The following is a 20,441-nucleotide window of genomic DNA, read 5'->3' as shown; positions in this document are numbered from 1 at the left end:
AGAGGTTTTTGAGGTTGGGACAGTGGGAGGGCACTAACGTTAGCTAACCTTCATCCTTTTAGTAAATTATTCTTGTTAGAAAATGTGATTTATTTCTTTTTGCTGCTGAAATAGTTTATCTATGATATGCTTGTGAAAATGGGCAGTGTGATTATTTACAACTGCAGCTGTCATTTTATGATGCTGTAATGCAGGTGGTCCTGTGTTAAGCTATTTTTGCTCTGTTCCCTGAACTGATGGCTTTCCTCTTCTCCTGTTTTTAGGGTCCTGCAACAGCAGAGGCTCCCTGGGAGCTCTCATGGCCTGTTTGAGAGCAGCTCGGGCTCATGGACATCTGCAGTCTACCTCTCATGTTACATGGGCCAGCCTTGTATCTTCTGCAAAGATAAAACAAGCTTTAGTTCATCAGCATTGCCAGGTAAGTTCATTAAAAAAAACCCTTGGAGCTAGATAAGTTATACATCCTTGCTCCATGTATTTGATAAAGTTACTTGTGAAGGGCTTTGTACTATGGTCCCTTTTTGTGGCCCAAGGAGGATGCCGGGTATAGAGGACAGCACTGGAATTCTTCATTCCTTTCTCCTTTTGCTAGTCACACTTGACCTTGGTTCTGTCCCACCATCCATCTACCTTCTCTTCTGGTTTGCTAAATTTTGCCAAATTGCTCATCAAATTATTCAGACCAGATCCACTACAAATTCAAGTTATCAAACCTCTGTGGAGTCATTACTGATTGGAGACATCTTTTTTGTTAGCCTCTGACTAGTTTTCTTACTATATACTTTAAAGAGTTTCCTCCCAAACCCTCCCTTCTCAAGTCCCTAGGTTCCCCCCCAGTCAAGATTGATGACTCTGCCTCCCAGGATCCTGAGAAGATTGAGGCTATTTCAGGGAGCTCCTTCAGTTCCCTTTCTTCATGTCTCAGAAGATCTGTCTTTACCCCTCCTCTTCCTGAGATTTTAGTTAAAGCTAAGCCTTTCACTTGTGTCTTAAATCCTAGCCTATCCTTTCTTCTTCTCCTCCCCTTTCCCTTCCCTGCCACTTCTTCAGTATCATCCTTTCTATTGACTCCTTTCTACTAAACAAACAAATCAACAACAGCAGCAACCTCTTCCCATGATACTGCTATCCACTCAAGTTATTTCACAGCTCTCATTCTTCTCCATACCGAATTCCTTTAAAGAACAGAGGTACATTCAGTACCTCAATTTCTTCCATTTCAGTTCAGGCAAAGCGGCATCATAATCCTGGTTTACAGTTGGCAAAATTCTGGATTTAAAATGTAATTGGGAAATATTTAAACAAAAGAAGAAAAATACAGTGCAACATAGATAATACTGATTTGTGGTTTTCTAAGTCAATATATTGCTATTGAGTTTGCTACCATTAGTACAGGGCTTATACTCCTCTCAAATTAAACTGACTGGTCATGAGGCAGCTAGGTGGCATAGGGGACTGGCCCTGGATTCAGGAGGACCTATGTTCAAATCTGGCCTCAGACACTTTCAGCTGTATGATCCTAAGAAAGTCACTTAAGCCTAGTTGCCTCTGATGGGAGACAGGTGCCTTCAGAATTTTTTAAAAAACCTGTTTGCTCACCAATAATGTTTTAATTGCTAAATGCTTTGTCTTTTTATTAGTCTTTGTCCTTCTTGAACCTTCTATCACATTTCCCATTGATGACCACTTCCTCTTCTACTTCCTCTCTTGCTTTTGTTTCTATGGTATTGCCCTTTCTTGACTCTTTTCTTACCTGATTGACTTCATTTTTTGGGTTTATTATTCCCTTTCTCCAACCCTAAGTGGGGGGTATTGTCTAGGATTATTCCAGGCCTTTTTTTCCTTCTAACTCTACCAACTTTAACTTTGGTAATTTTATCCATTCTGAAGCTTTAGTGATTACTTCTATACAGATGATAATGTCAAGTCAATTCAAATTAAAAAAAAACCAAACCACTACATTCATTAGGAGCCTACTAAGCAAAAAACAGTCCCTGTTCTGAAGGAACCAATAATCTAATGGGAAAGACATTGTGCAAATCCCTATCAGACAAGATCTGTATATGATCAGTTGAAGATGGATGAGAGGAATTCACTAGCATTAAGAGGGATCCAAGAAAGTCTTCCTACAGAAAATGGGGCTTTAATTGGGACTTGGAAGAAGCCAGGGAATCCAGGATGAGGAGGAAGAGAACTTCAGGTATAGGAGACAGACAAGATTCAGAGATGGAAGATGGAGTATGTACAAAGAGGCCAGGCTTGAGGACTTGAAGGGAGTCAAGTGTAAGAAGCCTTGGAAGGGTAGATTGTTACTTCAAACAAGAGGTTTTCTTTTTTATTCTTTTTTGTTTGTTTTTTGCAAGGCAATGGGGTTAAAGTGACTTGCCCATGGTCACACAGTTAGCTAATTATTAAGTATCTGAGGCTGGACTTGAACTCCAGGGCCATTGCTTTATCAATTATGCCACCTAGCTTCCCCCAAACAAGAGATTTTCAATTTGATCCTTGAGGTAGAAGGGAACCTCTGAAGTCTTTGCCAAGGGGTAACAAAGTCAGACCAATATATTAGAGGAGGGTGATCTGGAGTGAGGAGAGATTTGAGGTAGGAATACCCTCCAGCAGCTACTACAGTAGTCCAAGTGATGGGGGTCTGCACCAAGGTGGTAGCAGACTCAGAAGAGAGAAGAGGGTGTAGAGGGATACATTACAAAGGCAAAATCAATAGAATATGATGACAGATTTGATAATGGAGTGAGGGAGTGAGGAGTCAAGGATAACTTCTGGGTTATTAGCATGGGGGACTCCCAACATTCAACTCCATGTGATTAGTCGTCATCTTCACCAACATAGTCATCTCAATTCAGTATGTCCAAAACCAGAGTTTTTTTCCCTTATAAACTTTCCTTTCTTCTAGTTTCCCTGATTCTATTGATGATGCCATTATCTGCAAAACTGATCCTGTGGGATGACCTGAATGCCCACAGTCCCCAGTCTTTCCTGACCTTCTTCTTTTCTACCCATCTCCACCCTACTCCAAACAGTTGCCAAGTCTTGTCAGTTGTGTTCCTATGGCATTTCTTGTATCTACTTCCTCCACTCATACCATCACCCTGTAGCCCAAGTCCTCATTATTCTTATTATTGCCTTACTATTGCCTCCCTGGCTTCATTATTTCTTCTTTCCAATCTGTCCTTCATATAGTTAGTTAAACAATATTCCTATTACTTCTGACCAGCTCATGCTCTGCTTAAAAAACAAAAGCCAAAGCCACCTTCCTTTAGGATAGAATATGATGCTTTTATCTAGCATTCAAGGCTTTCTCTTAGATGACCCCCTTTTGCAATTTTATTTCCTTCTTACTCATTTTCATCCACTCTATGTGCAATCAAACTGAACTATAAGCTATCTCCTATGATTTTTAGACAAACTATAACCCATATCTGAGATGCCCACCCTCCTCACCTCTGCCTCTTAGAGTCCTCTTCTTTCATCTAGTCTCAAGCAGGAGGCCACTTCCATAAGTCTTCTTTGATCCCTTCATTTGAGGAATCAGCTTTTCCTAAAGTATTTTGGATCCCTCCTCTGCCCCATCACACTTTCTATTCCACTTATTTGTGTGGAGGTGCATCCTCCCAGTAGATCCTAAGCTCCTAAAGGGGGAAGACTGTTATTTTTCTTCCTTGTACTTACATAACCTGGCATATGACCTTCTACAACATAGCTGCTTAATCAATAGCTACTGAATTGGAGTAAATTTAGAAGATAGATCCTATAATTGGCTTCCAATTTCCACAAAACAGCTAAAGAACAAATTATAGTGTTCAGATAGTTAGGAATAAACAGAAACTGTCAAAGTGCTGGAGGAACAATGAATACGAGTGGTCAGGACTGGATCAGTTAGGCAGGAAATGATTCTTGGAGGATGTGAGTCCTGACCCAGATGATGAAAGATGGAGCTTAAAGGGTGTTGCTGGCTGTTTGACTGTTTTAAGCACAGAAATATGAATGAGTTATGAGAGAGGTGGTGTTAGTAGGGTAGAGTGAACAGGCCTGGCTGGAGGGCAGGGGCAGTATTAAATACTAATGAGTGATGAGATTGGATAGATAATTGAGTAAGAAAGAACCAAGTCATACCAAGGATTGAAAACTTTATTAATAAAGAATCCTTTCACCTGACTTCGACATAATGTCAACAGTGTTTGAGGAAGATTGGCCTGGTCTCCACTGGCATGATGGACCAGAGGAAGGTGAGCCAAGAAACTGGGGATCAGCTGGTAATTCAGATGTGGAGCGAGGAATCCTTGGGGAGTAGAAGCCCCCAAGCAGAGATGAAACAGAGATATCACAAAGGAAGAGTTGTTGGACTCAGTGAGGTTTTATTCCCAGTGGAACATGCCCGATGGGTGATTCTAATGTTTATGCCATTTTACCTTGCTTGTTGTGTGTTTTGGGAGATTCAGGTAAGAGTTTGCAGGGCCTGATATGTTGGAACAGTCAATACAAAGGAGGCAGAGATGAAATTGCCAAAAAAAAAAAATCATCTCCGTGTCCCTTAGCTAGAACTTCTGTGGTTTCTTCAGACTTTTAAGAGACTTTGTGTCCTGCTGGATCTCATCAGAAAATTAATTTTTTTTTCCCTTGCTTTTACCATCTTAGGTTTGCATCGATGCTTTAGGTTTGCTCTGTGAAAGTCACCGCAGCACTGAAATCGTCTCCATGGAAGAGATGCAGCTGGTTCAGTTCTTTATTCTGTACAACCTGAATAATCAGTCTCCCGGCATGAGGCAGCAGATCTGTTCTCTCCTACAAAAGGTGGCCTTGAAATACCTTCATTAACCCTTACCTGTGTACCTGGCAAGGTGCCAGGCACTTCACATAGATCACAATGGTGTATTTTCTCCCAGGGGATGTTGCTGCTCTTTGTCAGTGGATGGTAGAGGGGAACAAGTCACATGGTTGCCTTCTCTGGGTGCCTTTTAAAGGGGGGCTTAGGCTTAGGTACCTCTGGGGAACAGACCATCTCACTTGCAGTTCCTTCTCAGCCTCTTTATGAGACATTCGCACGATATGGTCTTCAAACTTAAAATTAAAGATCTGTGTTAGCCTCAGTCAGAAAAATTTGGCTTCTGCTTATATGATGTAATGTCAGTGTGACTCTGGACAAATCCCACAGCCTCTCAGAGCCCAGGACCACTCTGTTAGATTCTAAGATGCTGCACAGTTGCTGGTCTGTGTTGGTGTGGGGAGTTTCCTCAGTGGGAGGACCTTCCACTGATGACTTTGCAGGCTCAGAAATCACATGCAAATACATACATATACTCCTATTCATATTCATATTCTCACATATTCCCATACCTACACCCACTCACACATCCATGTACATACACTCATATATGTGTGTGTGTATATATATATATATATATATATATATATATATATACACACTCACACACATACTCACATAGTTACATATATACAGACATACATATACACACTTGCATCCCTACGCACATTTACATTGATGATGGGAATAAGGTGTTCTGAAAAAGAAATGTGGTTTGAAAAAGTTGTGGGATATTTTATTTTTTATTCTTAATAAGTTTTTATTTATAGCTGACGTTTGTATTTTTATATCTCTCCTATATTTTGTTTTTATTTTCCTCCCAAAGTTGTTCAGTAGGATACAGGAAAGTTCTCAGGTACTTTATAAATTGGAGCAAAGTAAACCCCAGCAAGAATATGTGAATGATTTGACTAAGGAAAATCCTTCTGAGACTTTACAGCATTATCAGGTAGGTAATAGATTTCTAGAAAATCAGATTTTTTTTTTAAATACAAGCAAAAAATAGAGGTGAGGCATTAAAGAGAAATAAATGAAAGTCTTTTGGAGGTTGGCACTTTTTAAATCCATCTTCCTCTTACCGCTTAACTCATGGGTCTAACTGGAAAAAAAATGCTTTGTAAGCCTTACAGTAGTAACAATGTCTTGATGATGGTGACCTTTGTAGGGACATTAGAGCCTGTCTTGTCTGGGCCCCTCTTTTTAGAGATGAGTTATCTCCTAGAACAATTTGAAGACTCACCCAACAAATGGGCACAGTGACTAGCAGAGTTGAAATTTGAATCCAAGGTTTCTGAATCCAGACTTTACTGTCTTTCTGTGGGACTCCAAGGCCACTGGGTTTGGGGACTAATATCTAAAGACATAACTCTAATTAATGGACAGATCAGATTTGTTTCCAGAGGAACCATGTAGTGGCTTTTGACTTCAGGCAAACTCACTTTCATTTGGGGCTAATTATTCGAAAACATACTATATTTTGAGTTTGAGTTCAAATTCTAACTCTGCTCTGATCTGTGACTGTAGGACTAAGTGGAATCCTAAAGCTTCCAGAGATCTAGAGGAAAAAGACCAAAAACAGTGGGCAGGAAGAAGCAGATCCTTTTGTTGAAGATGATAACAGGACTTGTGTATATTCTAGCCCTCTGTGTTACCAGTGAGGAAAGGGGTTAGTGAACCAACCCAGAGGCCAGGGAGATGCAAGTGAGAGGCCCACCTCAAACATGTACTGGCTGGGTGATTCTGGACAAACCACTCCACCCACCTTGCCCTGGCACCTCTCTAAGGTTCTGTGTTATGGAGGTGGACACTGGTCCGGTGCCTTTCTGTATTTCAATGGAATACAACAGATAATTTGCTATTCTAGTGAACTAACAACCAGTGGAGAAGTTTAGTCATTCTAATCCCTTGATAGTTTGAGCTTTAAAGGATCAGGAAAGTCCCGCTCCAGTGGAAAAAGTTTCTTCATTTAAGTTATGGTACTGGACTCAGAGACCTTGGTTCCCAAATCACCTCTGACACTAGCTGTGTGACCTTGGGCAAGTTTTTTCATCTTTCTGAGCCATCTGTAAAGTGGGGAATAATAATATTAGTGGTACCCCCCCTCATAATGCCTTAAAAAACCTTTAAGAACTATAAAAATACTATATAAATAGCATCATATATTATCACTAGAAAGCAAATTATAAAAAATAAAATATAAATATAATAACTATTGCTGTTGTTAAATCACACAGATAGCCTTGAATTGTTTTATTGTTTTGTTAACATCATGTATTTCAGGAAGTAAGTGCTAAATTCTACATAGAATTTTTTTTTCATGGATAGTAAGTATATAGAGCTTAGACTTTTTTTTTTATAACTCTGAAGGACTGGTATTCTAATTTGTTTAGAAAGACCCATAGATTTTTTTCCCTTCCTGTTTTGGGATTAGACTGATTGGTCCATTTCAGACTGACACATTAACAAAGTGACTGACCATCAACACAAAGGCAGACTTTTCAGTAGAAAATATATACAGAGGGGGACGGCTAGGTGGCACAGTGGATAAAGCACTGGCCCTGGAGTCAGGAGTACCTGGGTTCAAATCTGGTCTCAGACACTTAATAATTACCTAGCTGTGTGGCCTTGGGCAAGCCACTTAACCCCATTTGCCTTGAAAAAAACTAAAAAAACAAAAAAGAAAATATATACAGAGTTCAGGTATAAGGGCAGATGCATAGATAATTCAGATCCAATCCTTGTTCTCATGGAGCTCACAATCTCTTACTGGGGTAAGGGTAGTGTGGGGAAGAGGATGCTCTCTATATGGATATGTAGTAACTCTTAACATAAATAGAATAATAAACCTTGATTAAAAAGTTGAATTCCCCTCTAACTCTATATCTGACCCTATAATCCTAAGAGTGTGAGACAGGGTTGAAGTGCTTTGTGAGGTTTGAGGTAGAAAGCACAAGAAGGTAGCTCTTGACCCTGGCCTTGTAAAATGGGTGGACTTTTTAAAAAGTGATGCTGAGGGATGGTGTTCCAGGCCTAGGGAATGGCTTGAGTTAAGAGATAGTGGTAGAAAAGTAGTGCATGTCTAGTTAGGATGGAAGCCTGTGTGAGGTGGTGCTATGAGACAAAAAGGGGAGGTGGGGAAAGCCTTCATTTCTTGTCACCCTTCCCCTGAGAGGACATTCCATCTGTTGTGTTACATCTTGTATAAATGTAGTTATTTGCCTATTTTCTTCCCCATTAGAAATTTAACTCCTTGAAGGCAGGGACTGTGTTTTTGCTTTTCCATGTATCTCTAGGGCTTAGCACAGTACTATGATTTATAATTTTTTAAACTAATCTCCTGATTGTTGAAAGTCTTATTCACTTAGAAATACTCTTCCAGATGCTTCCTTGAAGAAATTCAGTTAAACCTCTTTTGAATTGACTCTTCTTTCTGTTTAATTTTTCTTATTGTTTTTGTTCAATTCAGGATTTCATGTCATCCATATGTAACAGTCTTTTCGGAGCTCTGTTTCCTGGCTCTTCCCACTCAACCAAGTTTTCAGCCTTAACCATTTTAGGCTCAATAGCTGAATTATTTCCTGTACCAGAAGGTAAGTTTTTTTTGTTTTTTTTTTTAGTTTTTGCAAGGCAATGGGATTAAAGTGTCTTGGCCAAGGCCCACACAGCTAGGTTATTATTGTCTGAGGCCGGTTTTGAACTTAGGCAATGCTGACTCCAGGGCTGGTGCTCTACCCACTGCACCACCTAACTGCCCCCAGAAGGTAAGTTTTCATTATAATTTTGGGGGGGAAGATTTTTTTTTCTTACTGAGATAGATTATGTTCCCCAAATATCAGTAAATTTTTTTTGGTTCTAGTTAATGAGTTTTTTGTTTTTATTTTTGTTTTTGTTTTTGTTTAATTTAAAGAGAGGTTTTGATAAGCTAGAATAGTTCTTATTAAGATGCAATCAGATTTCCCAAATGGTAAAATAAAAATTGAGCTGTTTAGATTGGGTTATTACTGGCCTACTAATAACTGTGGTTTTTATGCAGTAAGCTAACTTTGAGACAAGATCAACCCCAATCATTTTCCTCAGATAGTAAAAAAAATCATAAGAGAATAATTGTTTTTTCCTTCCTCATAGAACATCCCTAGCAAGGTTTTGTTGCTGAAATGTGGTTCTTTTATTTGTTTTAAGGCCCATAAGTCTTTGATGGTAAAAATACTGGTTTCTTGCAGAGTCACAGAGGTCATACCTCACACAGATTGTTGAAAGTCATTGTCAAGAGTGTCATTTCCAGGTATTCTGGTTTTTTTTAACCATTTTTTGCTATTTTTTTCTTGTGGAAGATGAACATTTGACTTTCCTGTTTGAATCATCTTTTTTTCCATTTGATGTGAGATACTATGTTTATGTATATGGAGAGTTTCTTTTGTGTAGGAGCCTTGTGAACAATTTCCTTTTGTGTTTCCTGGTTTGCGGTTTTGTGCCAGCTCTGCTGGCACTGGCACCAACTGAGAGTCATGTTCCTTGCTCTGCCAGAGTCAATGGACAGCCTATTAGAGGGCTTTCAGTTTAGAAGAGGCAAAGATAATCTCTATATGTTTGTATTCATCTTACATAAAAATCTCCTTTGCCTTAAGGAAGGACAAAAGGGCACTAGCAACTAGGAGAACTGGAAAATTCATATTCAAATTCAATTCAATTCAAATCTGTATTCCTATAACATATAGTTGGGTTGAATTTTGAAGAGAACCAGGTGTTCTGTGATTGTTACATTGACATTTAGTAGTACCAGTTTCAATTTTTTATATTAAGTAAAATAGTTGAATACATTTGAATGCTTCAGATTTCTCTTAAGTGAAATTCAAAGAGTCCTTTACCTTTTTTGGTGTCATTGACTCCTTTGACAGTCTGGTGAAGCTTATAATAAAGATGCTTTTAAATGCATAAATAACATGCAGTAAATTACAAAGTAATTCAAAAGAAAATGAAAAGAAGGATGTAGCTTTTTTCATAGGGACCCCAGGTTAAGAACCTCTGGGATGAATGGTCCAATCCATTACAATACCTGTGATCATTAGCTGAAAGAAGTGTAATGGAGGGGTGGCTAGGTGGTACAGTAGATAGAGCACCGGTCCTGGAGTCAGGAATACCTGAGTTCAAATCTGTCCTCAGACACTTAATAATTACCTAGCTGTGTGGCCTTGGGTAAGCCACTTAACCCCATTTGTTTTACAAAAAAACCTAAAAAAAAAAAGGGTAATGGAAAGTACCTACTATCACAATATCAACTTACTACCATAGTGGTTTTTATTTTCTAAATTGTCTACCAATCTTCACATTTTATAGGTGTGGAAACTTAGGCAGAGAGTGATAAAGTGAGGTGTCCACGGTTGCTCTGTCAGCAGGTAACAGATTCAAATGCAGGTCTTCCGACCCTATAGCCAGGACTCCTGCTGCTCTTCTGGTTCAGACAGTAGAAGTGTCCAGGGTGGGCTTTGTGTAGTACAGGATTTGGATAGGTGAAGGGCTATTTGGGGGCACAGTATAAGCAAAGGTGAGGATTTGGAAATGTACAAAGCATATTTAGAAGCTAGAAAAATACTGTACTAAGTCTGGATGAAAATATCTTAAAAATATAATAAGACCATTCCAACTTTTAAGAAACTTACCAAGAAATTCAAAATGAAAATATGATGGGATTTAAGAATAATAATTAATGATAAATTTTAATAAATTACTTATTCAAACTATTTATTCAAACAAATTACTTACTCAAACCACCAAAAAACGTTTTCTACCAAAAAAATTTCCAGATTGGAATGGAGGGTTTGTGTTAGGATGGGAGATATGTTAGATTGGTTACTTAGCATAGTTGTTATTCATCCAATCCAACAAACATTTATTAAGCACCTACTGTATACAGAGTACCAAACAAGGTACATAGCCTCTGTCTGTGTTCTCCTACTGTACATGGTTTTGGGGTAAAGATGGTAGTACCAGAGGATCATGGTCTAGGCCCAACTTTGCTACTGTCATTAAATAGTTGTTAAATGAACTCTCTGCTTCGATGCCAAGGATTCAGAAAGGTTGAAGACACGGTTCCTGCCTTTTGAGAAGATTGTAATTTAGATGAGAAGACAAAACATTTAAAAAGATAAGCAGAAATTGAAGGGAGCTTAGATAACAAGTGCTGCAGGGGGGGGAAAGGAGGGTGGAATGGTGAGCAAGGCTTCCCTGGGTGATGCTTTGGCCTCAAAGATAGATATAAGCCAAACAAACCAAAGATAAACTCCAGGAGGTTTATAGGCTACTAGAGGAAACTGTTTCTCTCTGTAGGCAGCTAGGTGACTTAGTAGGAAGAACACGGGACTTGGGTTGAGGAGAACTCAATTTGAATCCTGTTTTGGGTACCTCCTATTAGGTGTGTGGCCTGGAGCAAGTCATCTCAGTTTCATCATCTGTAAAATAGAGATAATTGTAGCATCTACTGCACAGAGTTACTGTGAAGATCAAATGAGTTAATATGTGTAAAGAGCTTTGCAAACTTCAAAGCTTTTACATAAATACCAGTTATTCTTAGAGCTGTTCCTAGAAGGATGAATGAAATAAGAAATGGCAAAATTTAGCTTCTAGTGGAGGGAAAGAAATTATAGGTTCAGGCAAGATTTCATGGGGCAAAGAAGACTTGGGTTAGGCCTTGAAAGAAGAGCAGACAGAAGCAGAGGCTCTAAAATCCATTCTAGGAGTGCAAGACAGCCCAGGACAGGGACATAGGTGGAAGGAAGCAAGATGGAAGCAGGGAACAAGTGACCCAGGTGGTCTCAAGCATAGAATATATTTGATAAAATGGAAAGAAGGGAGCTGAAGGAGTTCAGAGGCCCATGACAGTGAAGAGACCTTAAAGAAAGAAGAGGAGTCTTGGACCAGTGATTGAAGGGGATGTGGTAGTCATCAAGAGATGATGCTCATGGGGCAACCAGGTGGCACAGTAGATAGAGCAACGCCCTGGAGTCAGGAGGAACTGAGTTCAAATCTGGCCTCAGACACTTAATACCTAGCTGTATGATCTTGAGCATACCCCATTGCCTTGTAAAAAAACCCCAACAACAAAAGAGATGATGCTCGTGCTGCTGGGAAGCATTCATTTAACCAAATGTGTTATAATAGAGGTGAATACTGATGTATTTTATGATATCAAAAGTGTTATATGAGAAAGAGTAGAGAAAATGTGTTGATTATGGTGAAGTATGTGCCGTGGTTAAAAGATGGTTTGGGATCATTTGTTTATATTTTTTGCAGATCTTAACAAATTGTTGTAAAGTTCCTTTCTTTCATTTTTATTGATGTATAAAAGATTTGTGCTTGTTTTTGTTTTTAAATTAGGTAAAGTACAATCAGTGTTTCAACTGAGTCATGAGATTGATTTTGCCCGAGTCGAAACAATAATGGAATGTTTTTCAAGCACTTTTGAAGAAGTGAAAATTTTAGCATTTGATCTCTTGATGAAATTACCAAAAACTGTCATACATTTTCAGGTATTTGGAGATTTTATTTTTCCCCACCCATTTAAATATGTGTTCATTGTAGGTAGGAACAACTTCTAATTTTTATGTCTGGAACCAGAAGCATCTTAGAGATGGCTTGGTCTGTTACCTTCATGTTACAGATGAAGAAACTGAGGCTTTCAGAAACTGTGTCATGTGCCTAAGTTTAGGAAGGTACTAAGTTTCTGACTCAGAATTTGTACCTGATTTTCAGATACTAGATACATAGATTTGAAGAAAGATGGAACTTTAAATAAACACCATTTAATCCAACTTTTTCCTTTTTTTCAGAGGAAGAGAAAGAGAATAGGAAAGGAGAAATAACTTGACCAATGTTATGCAGGCACTAAAAAATCTCAATGAAGAGTTGAACCTAAAACTAATATTATTTCTTCAGCCCTGTCAGGGATGGAGAATCTAGTTTGTGGATCAGACAGGCTCTTTGTTCATTTATTATTAATAGAGCCATTAGAATGTAGGAAGAAAGAAGTTAAGAAGCAAAAAGAAGCCTTTCCTCTTTCTTATGATCAGTGATCTGATCAAACATTGTTGGATGGGGGAAGTAGCAATAATTACTGACCAAAGGGAGTGTCTAGGATTTTCTGACAATTTTACTTACCCAAGCAAACTATTCCTTTCTTGAAGAAAGATATATTTAAGAGCTGGTTATAACTCTTTATAGTTATAGCAAGTTTTTTGTCTTTGATTCCAAAACATATCACCAGCAATATAACTTTAGAGCTTCTTCTTGAGTGGATTGAAAATTTGAATTTTGTAATGAGTTTAGTGACATGTTGCTGGTCCCAAAGCCAGTCAGAGTTAAAAAATGGAGAATGAAACTCAGAAATTTTGACTATTTGAACTTAACTCTAACCCAACTACTAAACCTACACACCCTTCCCTGTCCCTCAATATTGCACCCACTTCTCTGAATTGTGTATGGGAGCTTCATTTAGACTTTCTTCTTTAAACATTGTATTTGCAGTATGGGGATTTCTCTAGCGGCCTGGGTATATTGGGAACTTCCCAGGTTTAAGCTGGCCAGCTTTGCCTCTGAGCAGATATTCTGGGGCTCTTGCTGGAGGATGTTTCTGGAAGCCAGCAAAATAGCAAAACAGGATTTGTGGTGGCCTTTCTATTTTCAGCTCCACATAGGTGTGATGGCAGCTTCTGGGGCTGTTGTTGAGCTGTGGTCTGGCCCTGAAGCTGTGAACTTCTATTTTTACATGTCCTGGCTCTAAGAATTGGGTGGATGCTCTAGTGGCACACATCAGGGAAATGATGAATGGGCAGATGGAAAAGCCTTTATTAAACACTTACTGTATGCCAGAGCTGGTGCTAGGTGGTAGGGAAGCAAAGACTAAGGCAGCCCCTGCTCTCACAGGGAGCAGCCCATAGGGAGGGCTTCGGCCACAAGCCCCACAGACAGGTCCCTAGGTCCTCAGGGTGTAGGAGTGAAGTGACATCATCAGGGCATCATCTTCAGTGTCATTTCCACTGATAAAATCTTGCCCATTTCTGACAGTGCCAGGGACTTTGGAGTTGTGTGAAATCTCTCTTCTTGTTTCCCTGGGGCATTGCCAGGCTGTGGAGCATCTTCAAGTGCTCAGAGACTCATGGAGGAACAATTTATGAGATGCCCAGATATGTCCTCCCACCTCACCCTCACACTTGTTCACCTGTTTCTGTAGTTTTTCTAGTATGATGAAACACTGGGGTGTCAGTGAAGTCTTTTTTTTTTAATTTTTTGTTTTTTTTTTCAGTGAAGTCTTTAGGAGTCTTCATATCATGAGAAATGCAGGACTCCTCACAGCGCAAGCAACCGTGTCCATTGTTTTTAAGCCTCTCCTCTTACTCTGGTCCTAAACCATCATCATATGCATTGTTGCCTGCATACCTTCTCCTCTCTTCTTCCCTCTTTCTCCCTCTCCTTCTCCTTCCATCTCTTTCCATCCTCTCTTTCCCCTTCCCTTTTCCTTCCTCTGTCCCTCCTTCTCTCTTTCTTTCTGCCTCTCTGCCTCAGTCTCTCCTTCTCTTTCTCTCTGCCTCAGTCTCTGTCTCTCTCTCTCTCTCCCTCTCACATACTAACACACATGCACATATGCAGACTCTGTGAGGCTTAAAAAGTTCCATGACATTGTTGATGTAGGTATTATCATCAGTGCTGATCCCTCCATGTCCTAGTAGTTGATCTTTATCATTTATTTCTGAAGGGAATAGGGCTCACTTGTGATTTCACTGGCACAGGGAACTTTGAGATGAGAACATTTCCTTCTTCATTATGAGGTCAGCATCTTCTCTGCAACTAAGAGGGGTGCCAAGAGTGGTTCTAAGAGAAACAGATCTCTGTAGGCAGCATATCAATTTAGAAAATCACAAATTGACATTATCTGTGTTGTATTGTGATTTTATTTATCTTATGAAACATTTCCTAATTATATTTTAATCCGCTTCCTTTTAGGGGCTCTGACACCTTTGGCTCAGAGCACCCAAGATTAAGTGATTTGTCTGGTGTCACTCAACCAGTGTATGTCAGTGGCAGGTCTTCCTTCTTTGTGGCTGACTATCTCTGCTCCATCATATTGCTTCACAAGTGTGTGTGTGTGTGTGTGTGTGTGTGTGTGTGTGTGTGTGTGTGTGTTGAACACATTGTGTAACATCATGACTTAATGTTCCCAACATATATGATGAATTTCTAGATTATGTTCCCTGAAGCTATTCTTCTTAATGTCCTTCTGGGCCTCTGTTATTATTGGTGTTTGTTGTTGTTTTTAGCAGATCATAATTTCTAAAACCAAATTGATTATTAATATGATAATGTTATATGATAAGATGAACAAACATGGAAACTGAAGAATGTGGATACTTCAGGGAAAGGTGACTCAGTCTGTTTTTGGCTTTAGGATTCTTTGAAACTGCAAACCTTGTTCCGTGCAGCAATGGACCTGAGCTCCAGTACTAAACCCTACGACTGTGTCACGGCCTGCTATCTGCTGCGGTTCTTAATTGGTCAAGAGGGCCTGCCGGCAGCCCTGGCTGCTGTCTTTAACCATCCCCCCGAACCTATACCATGCCAGAGAAGTGGAGAGGAGTCTGTGACTCTTGTGGAAAGGAACACATTCATGGGTTTGTATTGAGTCAAGGACCATTTGATTGCATTTATCAAAACCAAACATCTTATAATACCTCTCTTCACTCTAGTCTAGTATATATATGAAAATTAAACATTTGGACTTTATACAAACATATTCTTTTTCTCAGTCTCTTTCCAGTAAAAGTGGGCCGTGGATATCTGTAATCCTATCCTAGCCTATTCTGTTATATCACATCACATCACATCACATCACATCACATCACATCACATCACATCACATCACATCACATAATATAAATAATATATTGTTTTTTCTTTTAGATCTAAGGAGTAAGGCCTATATCTGTTATTTCTACCCATGCTTTTTGTTGTTATGTCTATGAATGTTTATTTCTAAAAGAAATTATGTGCATTCCAAATTCACAAGCTCTTGTGGGTCATTGCTGCTTCCATTCTTGGCTGACTATGTAACTGCCAGTTTCAACTTCTGAGATTGTTCAGCCCTACTCATCATCAAAGAGCATGCTGTATATTGCTTTCTCTGTAAGAGGTCTAGAGGTAGCCCTGTGAGAAGGAAAGATGAGGGATCAACATAAGGGAAGTCATAGAGAGAGAAAAATGGGTATTAGGAAAAAAACATGTGGATAGGGGAGTCCCTTCAGGGTATGGGGAAAAATGGGTCAGAGGTAGTTCTGGAAGATGTGATCTGGGCAATGATAAAAGAGGATCATGTGACTAAGAGTTTGGAGCAAGTGGAATATTACAACCATGAGATTTAACTTTGAAACAATAATCTTGCCTAAAAATTGGGGTATGGACAAGGTAATTTTTAGATATCTTTTTTTTTGGTGGAAAAAAGTCTCTATTTTGATCAAAGGTTTGGTTTTTATGAATTTTAAAAATTTACTTTAAATTAATTTTTTAAAAATTAAACTGAATTTTTCTCATGTTTTCTTTTCCCTTCTAGTGATCAGTCACCTTTTAGAAAATCTTGAGAGAGAAATATCCCAGGCTGAAAGCTCTCTACTGCAGGCGGCAGCTTTGTTTCCTATGTATGGGCGAGTTCACTGTATAATAGGGGCTTTTCAGCAGTTATCTTTAAAGTAAGTTGATTTGGATCATTTTCTTTTGAAAGGCATTAGGGAGGATGACTGACCACTTGAACTTTTAGTTTTAAATTAGATGTGAAATTCAAAATTCATGATGACCAAGTAAAATGTTTTACTGTCTTATGAAATTTTAATATGGATTTATTTAATTGACTTATTTGAAACAAAAGAGATCACCAGGCTTAAGATTAAAAAAAAATGTGGAAATTGTGTGTGACTTTTTTTATTTTTAATTTTTGGTAAATTTCCTTTAACTTTGTTTGCTTAAATTCATCCCTTTGGTTTTCCTTAAAGCAATCTGGCACTGGTGACTGAATGGAGGCACATGGTAGCCAAGCTCATTTTGATGTCCTATAGACTTTCTGCTGTCGTAGCGCCAGTTGTTCAGAGTTCTTCCCCAGAGGGCCTTATTCCAATGGACACAGATTCAGGTAAGATAAGCAAAGAAAATGTTAAAAAAATAAAAAAGACTGAAGTTCAACCATCCATAGATTTAGAGGTGGAAGAGACCATAAAGATGGAGGATCTTCTCTTTAATTTGTCCAAGGTTCCACAGCTAGAATGTTACAGAGTTAAGATTTGTTAACATATTTATTATTTTTATTATTATTATTTTAAATTTTTTTATTTTATTAACTTATGAAACCAAATCAATATTATTTCTATTGGACCATGTTCCTTCTTGTGGCAGTGTAGTTCATATAAAAATAATGTTACTGTTGCATCTACATAAATCCTAAATTATAAGCATGATTTCAATATAAAGGGAATTTATGCTTTATTATTAGAATTTGTCAACAGAAGGATTTAAATCCTTTTTCTGCTATTTTCCCTCCAAGTAATTTTGGTATGGTGTTTTTTTGGCTTCATTTTCTTCAACTGTAAAATGAAGGAATCGGACAATCTGGTCTCTTTCTGTTCCAATGATCCAATAAATCGTGGGGATCATGACTTGTGCTGCCTAGATCCTGCCAATCATAAAGCTACTTTTTCCCTAGGGTTGATTTGTACTCTTTCTTGGCATCATGATCATGTGAAATTATGATTGAGTAAGGGTCGCCAGGTTAAGGTCTATGCTTGGGGAAGGGAGGTAATAGCAATGAGTTATGCAGTAAGCAAAAACCAGAGAGAATCCATGATAAGTAAACAGAGAGCACAGTATGGAACACGAGTGAGAAGACCACCCGATGCCACAAGGTTCTGGTATAGTTTCTCCTGGTCCCAGGGTAGTGACAGCATATATCACAGTGACAATGCTCAGGATCAGAGCAGCTAAATGACTTCCTTATAAGGGAGGTGCAACCGCCCAGCCAGAATGACCCCTTAAAGCTATGAGATTATTGCTTTGGATCAATAAAGAACCAGGAAGGAATTTTTCTTTTTGGATTTGAGTTTAAATACAATTGAATCACCTCTTTGGTGCCAAGTTTCTGAATGTAATTCAAAGCTCAAATGACAGGTACGTTTTAGGGATACCAATAAACAGGGAAGGGAAGTCTTAGACCGATTTGCCACCTTCGCTATCAAACCCAAGATGTATGCTTTAGCCCGGAAATGTTGCCTCTTAATCTGCTAAAAATGAGCTGGAAAGATTTGAACTGAATTCCAGAGACTGGACTCTATCCCTAGTTCTGCCATCTGTCTAGGGACTCAACTTCAGCTCTTTGACTTTCTCATCTGAATTATGGAGGGAAACAACCAGACTTGTGGATCATGATTGCCCTAGGGTAAAGCCCCCCAGCATCTGTTGCCAAGGAGCACTCCCTGGATAGGGTTTTGCTATCTGGTACCTCCTGTGAATTAGGCAGGTTGGGGCTAGCATTAATGATTCCTATATTCTTATAAATATTATTGTTTATGATAATAATAATGTAATAAAATTGTCTTAAAATTATCTTATAGTTTCTTCTCATCAATAAGGAATTTAACATACAACACACATCTCTAGGCCTCAAATTATATTTATGTGTTTTTTTTTGTTGTTGGTCATAGTAAAACTTTAGGAAGAACAAAGCATTCATTTTAAATTTCTACATAGTTCTCACAGTCTAGTAATATGCAACCAAAAAACCCCAAGTATCTTGTGTTGATTGTAGCCTTGTTCCTTTATTTATCTGGCTTATGACTTTAGAAAATTATTCCTATTCTCTGTCTACTTCTGAAATGTGTTAGACCTGAAAAGGAGAATTTAAATAAAATTACAAATGAGTACAAAGTGGTAATTTCTTTGTCTCAAAGAACACTTCCTTATATTTTCGATCTCTTTCAGTGCTTGATACTGTGCATAGAATAAAGTAGGGAAATGTTTTTTCATTGATCCGTTTTATTGATTAGAAGTCTGTCAGGTCAATTTTTATCACTGTTTAGCTAGTGGTTTCTTTGGGAGTACAATCTAATTTTAATATCTCCCTATGTAAACATTTAGAACTGTAAAACTTCTGTTAAAAAAGGTAAATTCTACAACTAAATTCAGTTTTAGTAAAGAATTTGTACAATTTTTAAAATTTGAAGCAATCTGTTTTTTAAAAAGTATTTAATAGCTCATTTAAATTATTTGTAGAAGTTATCTATAAATTATATCAAAAGTGAATTTCCTTCTCACGGCAGAGATAAACTACAATTCTACTAAATCCAGGGATACAGCCCCTTAACTATGGTACCTATATATTTTTAAATTGTGGGATCAGAAATACAGCTAAATACTGTAGTTGTCCTAGTTAATTTTTTAAAAAAAATATATTTGATTGTAAATGACATTGTAACAAATTATTTCAATCATATTTATGACATAAGTAAAATTTTTGTTGCTACATAAGTATTTTATTAAAACCCTGTATAAATAATTCTTGCAGAATGATAAAGAGAACTAGAAGGAACCTGAGAAATCATTTAGGTTGGGTGTTAAGCCTTTTATATGATATGGATCCCTTTGACAACAGTCTGGTGAAATCTCTGGAGTACTTAAAGTCATATTTTTAAATACATTGCATTATCAAGGAAACCAATTATACTGACATAAAAATATAAAAATATTTTTAAAAAATAAGTTCATAAGACCCTCAGAACCCGATATAGACCAACCCCATCATTTTCCAGATTAAAAAAAAGAATTTGAAAAGTCATGTGACTTGTTCAAGGTCACAGATTTAATTAGTAGTAGTATTGTTGGCCATAGATGTAGTGTTCTGTCCATTACAAGAGCTAAGTTGTCCCCTTCGGGTGAATACTTTATTCTGTCCACAGAGACAAAAGAGGCATCACCTCTGTCCTCAAGGTGGAACTAAGATCACATCCTCTTCTCCCATCCCCAACACATTCCCAGCTCTCCTCTCTCTCTCTCCCTTTGCCCCCTCCCACACCCCCTCTTTTCTTTTTTTCTGATTCTTGTTTTCTCTCTCCTTCTCTCTCATTTTCTCATGACTGATTATCTCAATCTTTCTGATTCTCCCTCTCATTTTCATATTCATTCTTAATCATGATATTCCAAAAATACTTTGTATTTCTTTTTTTTTAGTGATAAGTCAGAGGTTGCAGATCTAACCTAGACATTTCTAGAAAGTAGTATTTGCAATAGCCTTATATATAATATGTCTAATTCAAGGATCTAGGATTTCCTTAGTCCCTATCAAAGAAAAGTTGTTGACCTGTGAACTTTAAAAAATATTTATATTTCGTTAATGATATTTCAATATAATTGGTTTCCTTTATAACCCTCTGTTTTTCAAAATTCACTATATTGAAATATGTTATTCTGAGAAGGGATTTTTAACCTTTACCTGCCAAAGGGATCAGAACATACCAAAAAAGTTAAGAGTCCCTGTTATAGAATGGCCTAGCACTTTGGAGATATCCTTTGGAGACAT

At 38.1% G+C, this 20,441-nt stretch overlaps 1 protein-coding gene across 2 annotated transcripts in view; it reads left to right on the top strand.

Annotated features, from left to right (window-relative positions):
* Window positions 1-20,441, top strand: part of THADA (THADA armadillo repeat containing) — a 433,450-nt gene that overhangs the window by 21,059 nt on the left and 391,950 nt on the right. For both annotated transcript variants that reach the window (XM_074204775.1, XM_074204781.1), the window contains exons 12-19: window positions 264-418; window positions 4,657-4,812; window positions 5,670-5,792; window positions 8,310-8,433; window positions 12,215-12,366; window positions 15,279-15,501; window positions 16,437-16,572; window positions 16,873-17,009. In XM_074204775.1, coding sequence (XP_074060876.1) covers window positions 264-418; window positions 4,657-4,812; window positions 5,670-5,792; window positions 8,310-8,433; window positions 12,215-12,366; window positions 15,279-15,501; window positions 16,437-16,572; window positions 16,873-17,009 — 1,206 coding nt within the window. The remainder of the gene's footprint in view (window positions 1-263; window positions 419-4,656; window positions 4,813-5,669; window positions 5,793-8,309; window positions 8,434-12,214; window positions 12,367-15,278; window positions 15,502-16,436; window positions 16,573-16,872; window positions 17,010-20,441) is intronic.

The sequence above is a fragment of the Macrotis lagotis genome, chromosome 1, assembly GCF_037893015.1.
Source record: "Macrotis lagotis isolate mMagLag1 chromosome 1, bilby.v1.9.chrom.fasta, whole genome shotgun sequence".
Classification (NCBI taxonomy): Eukaryota; Metazoa; Chordata; class Mammalia; order Peramelemorphia; family Peramelidae; genus Macrotis; species Macrotis lagotis.
The sequence above is the reverse complement of the archived record's forward strand: the minus strand, read 5'-3'. Positions and strand labels throughout refer to the sequence as shown.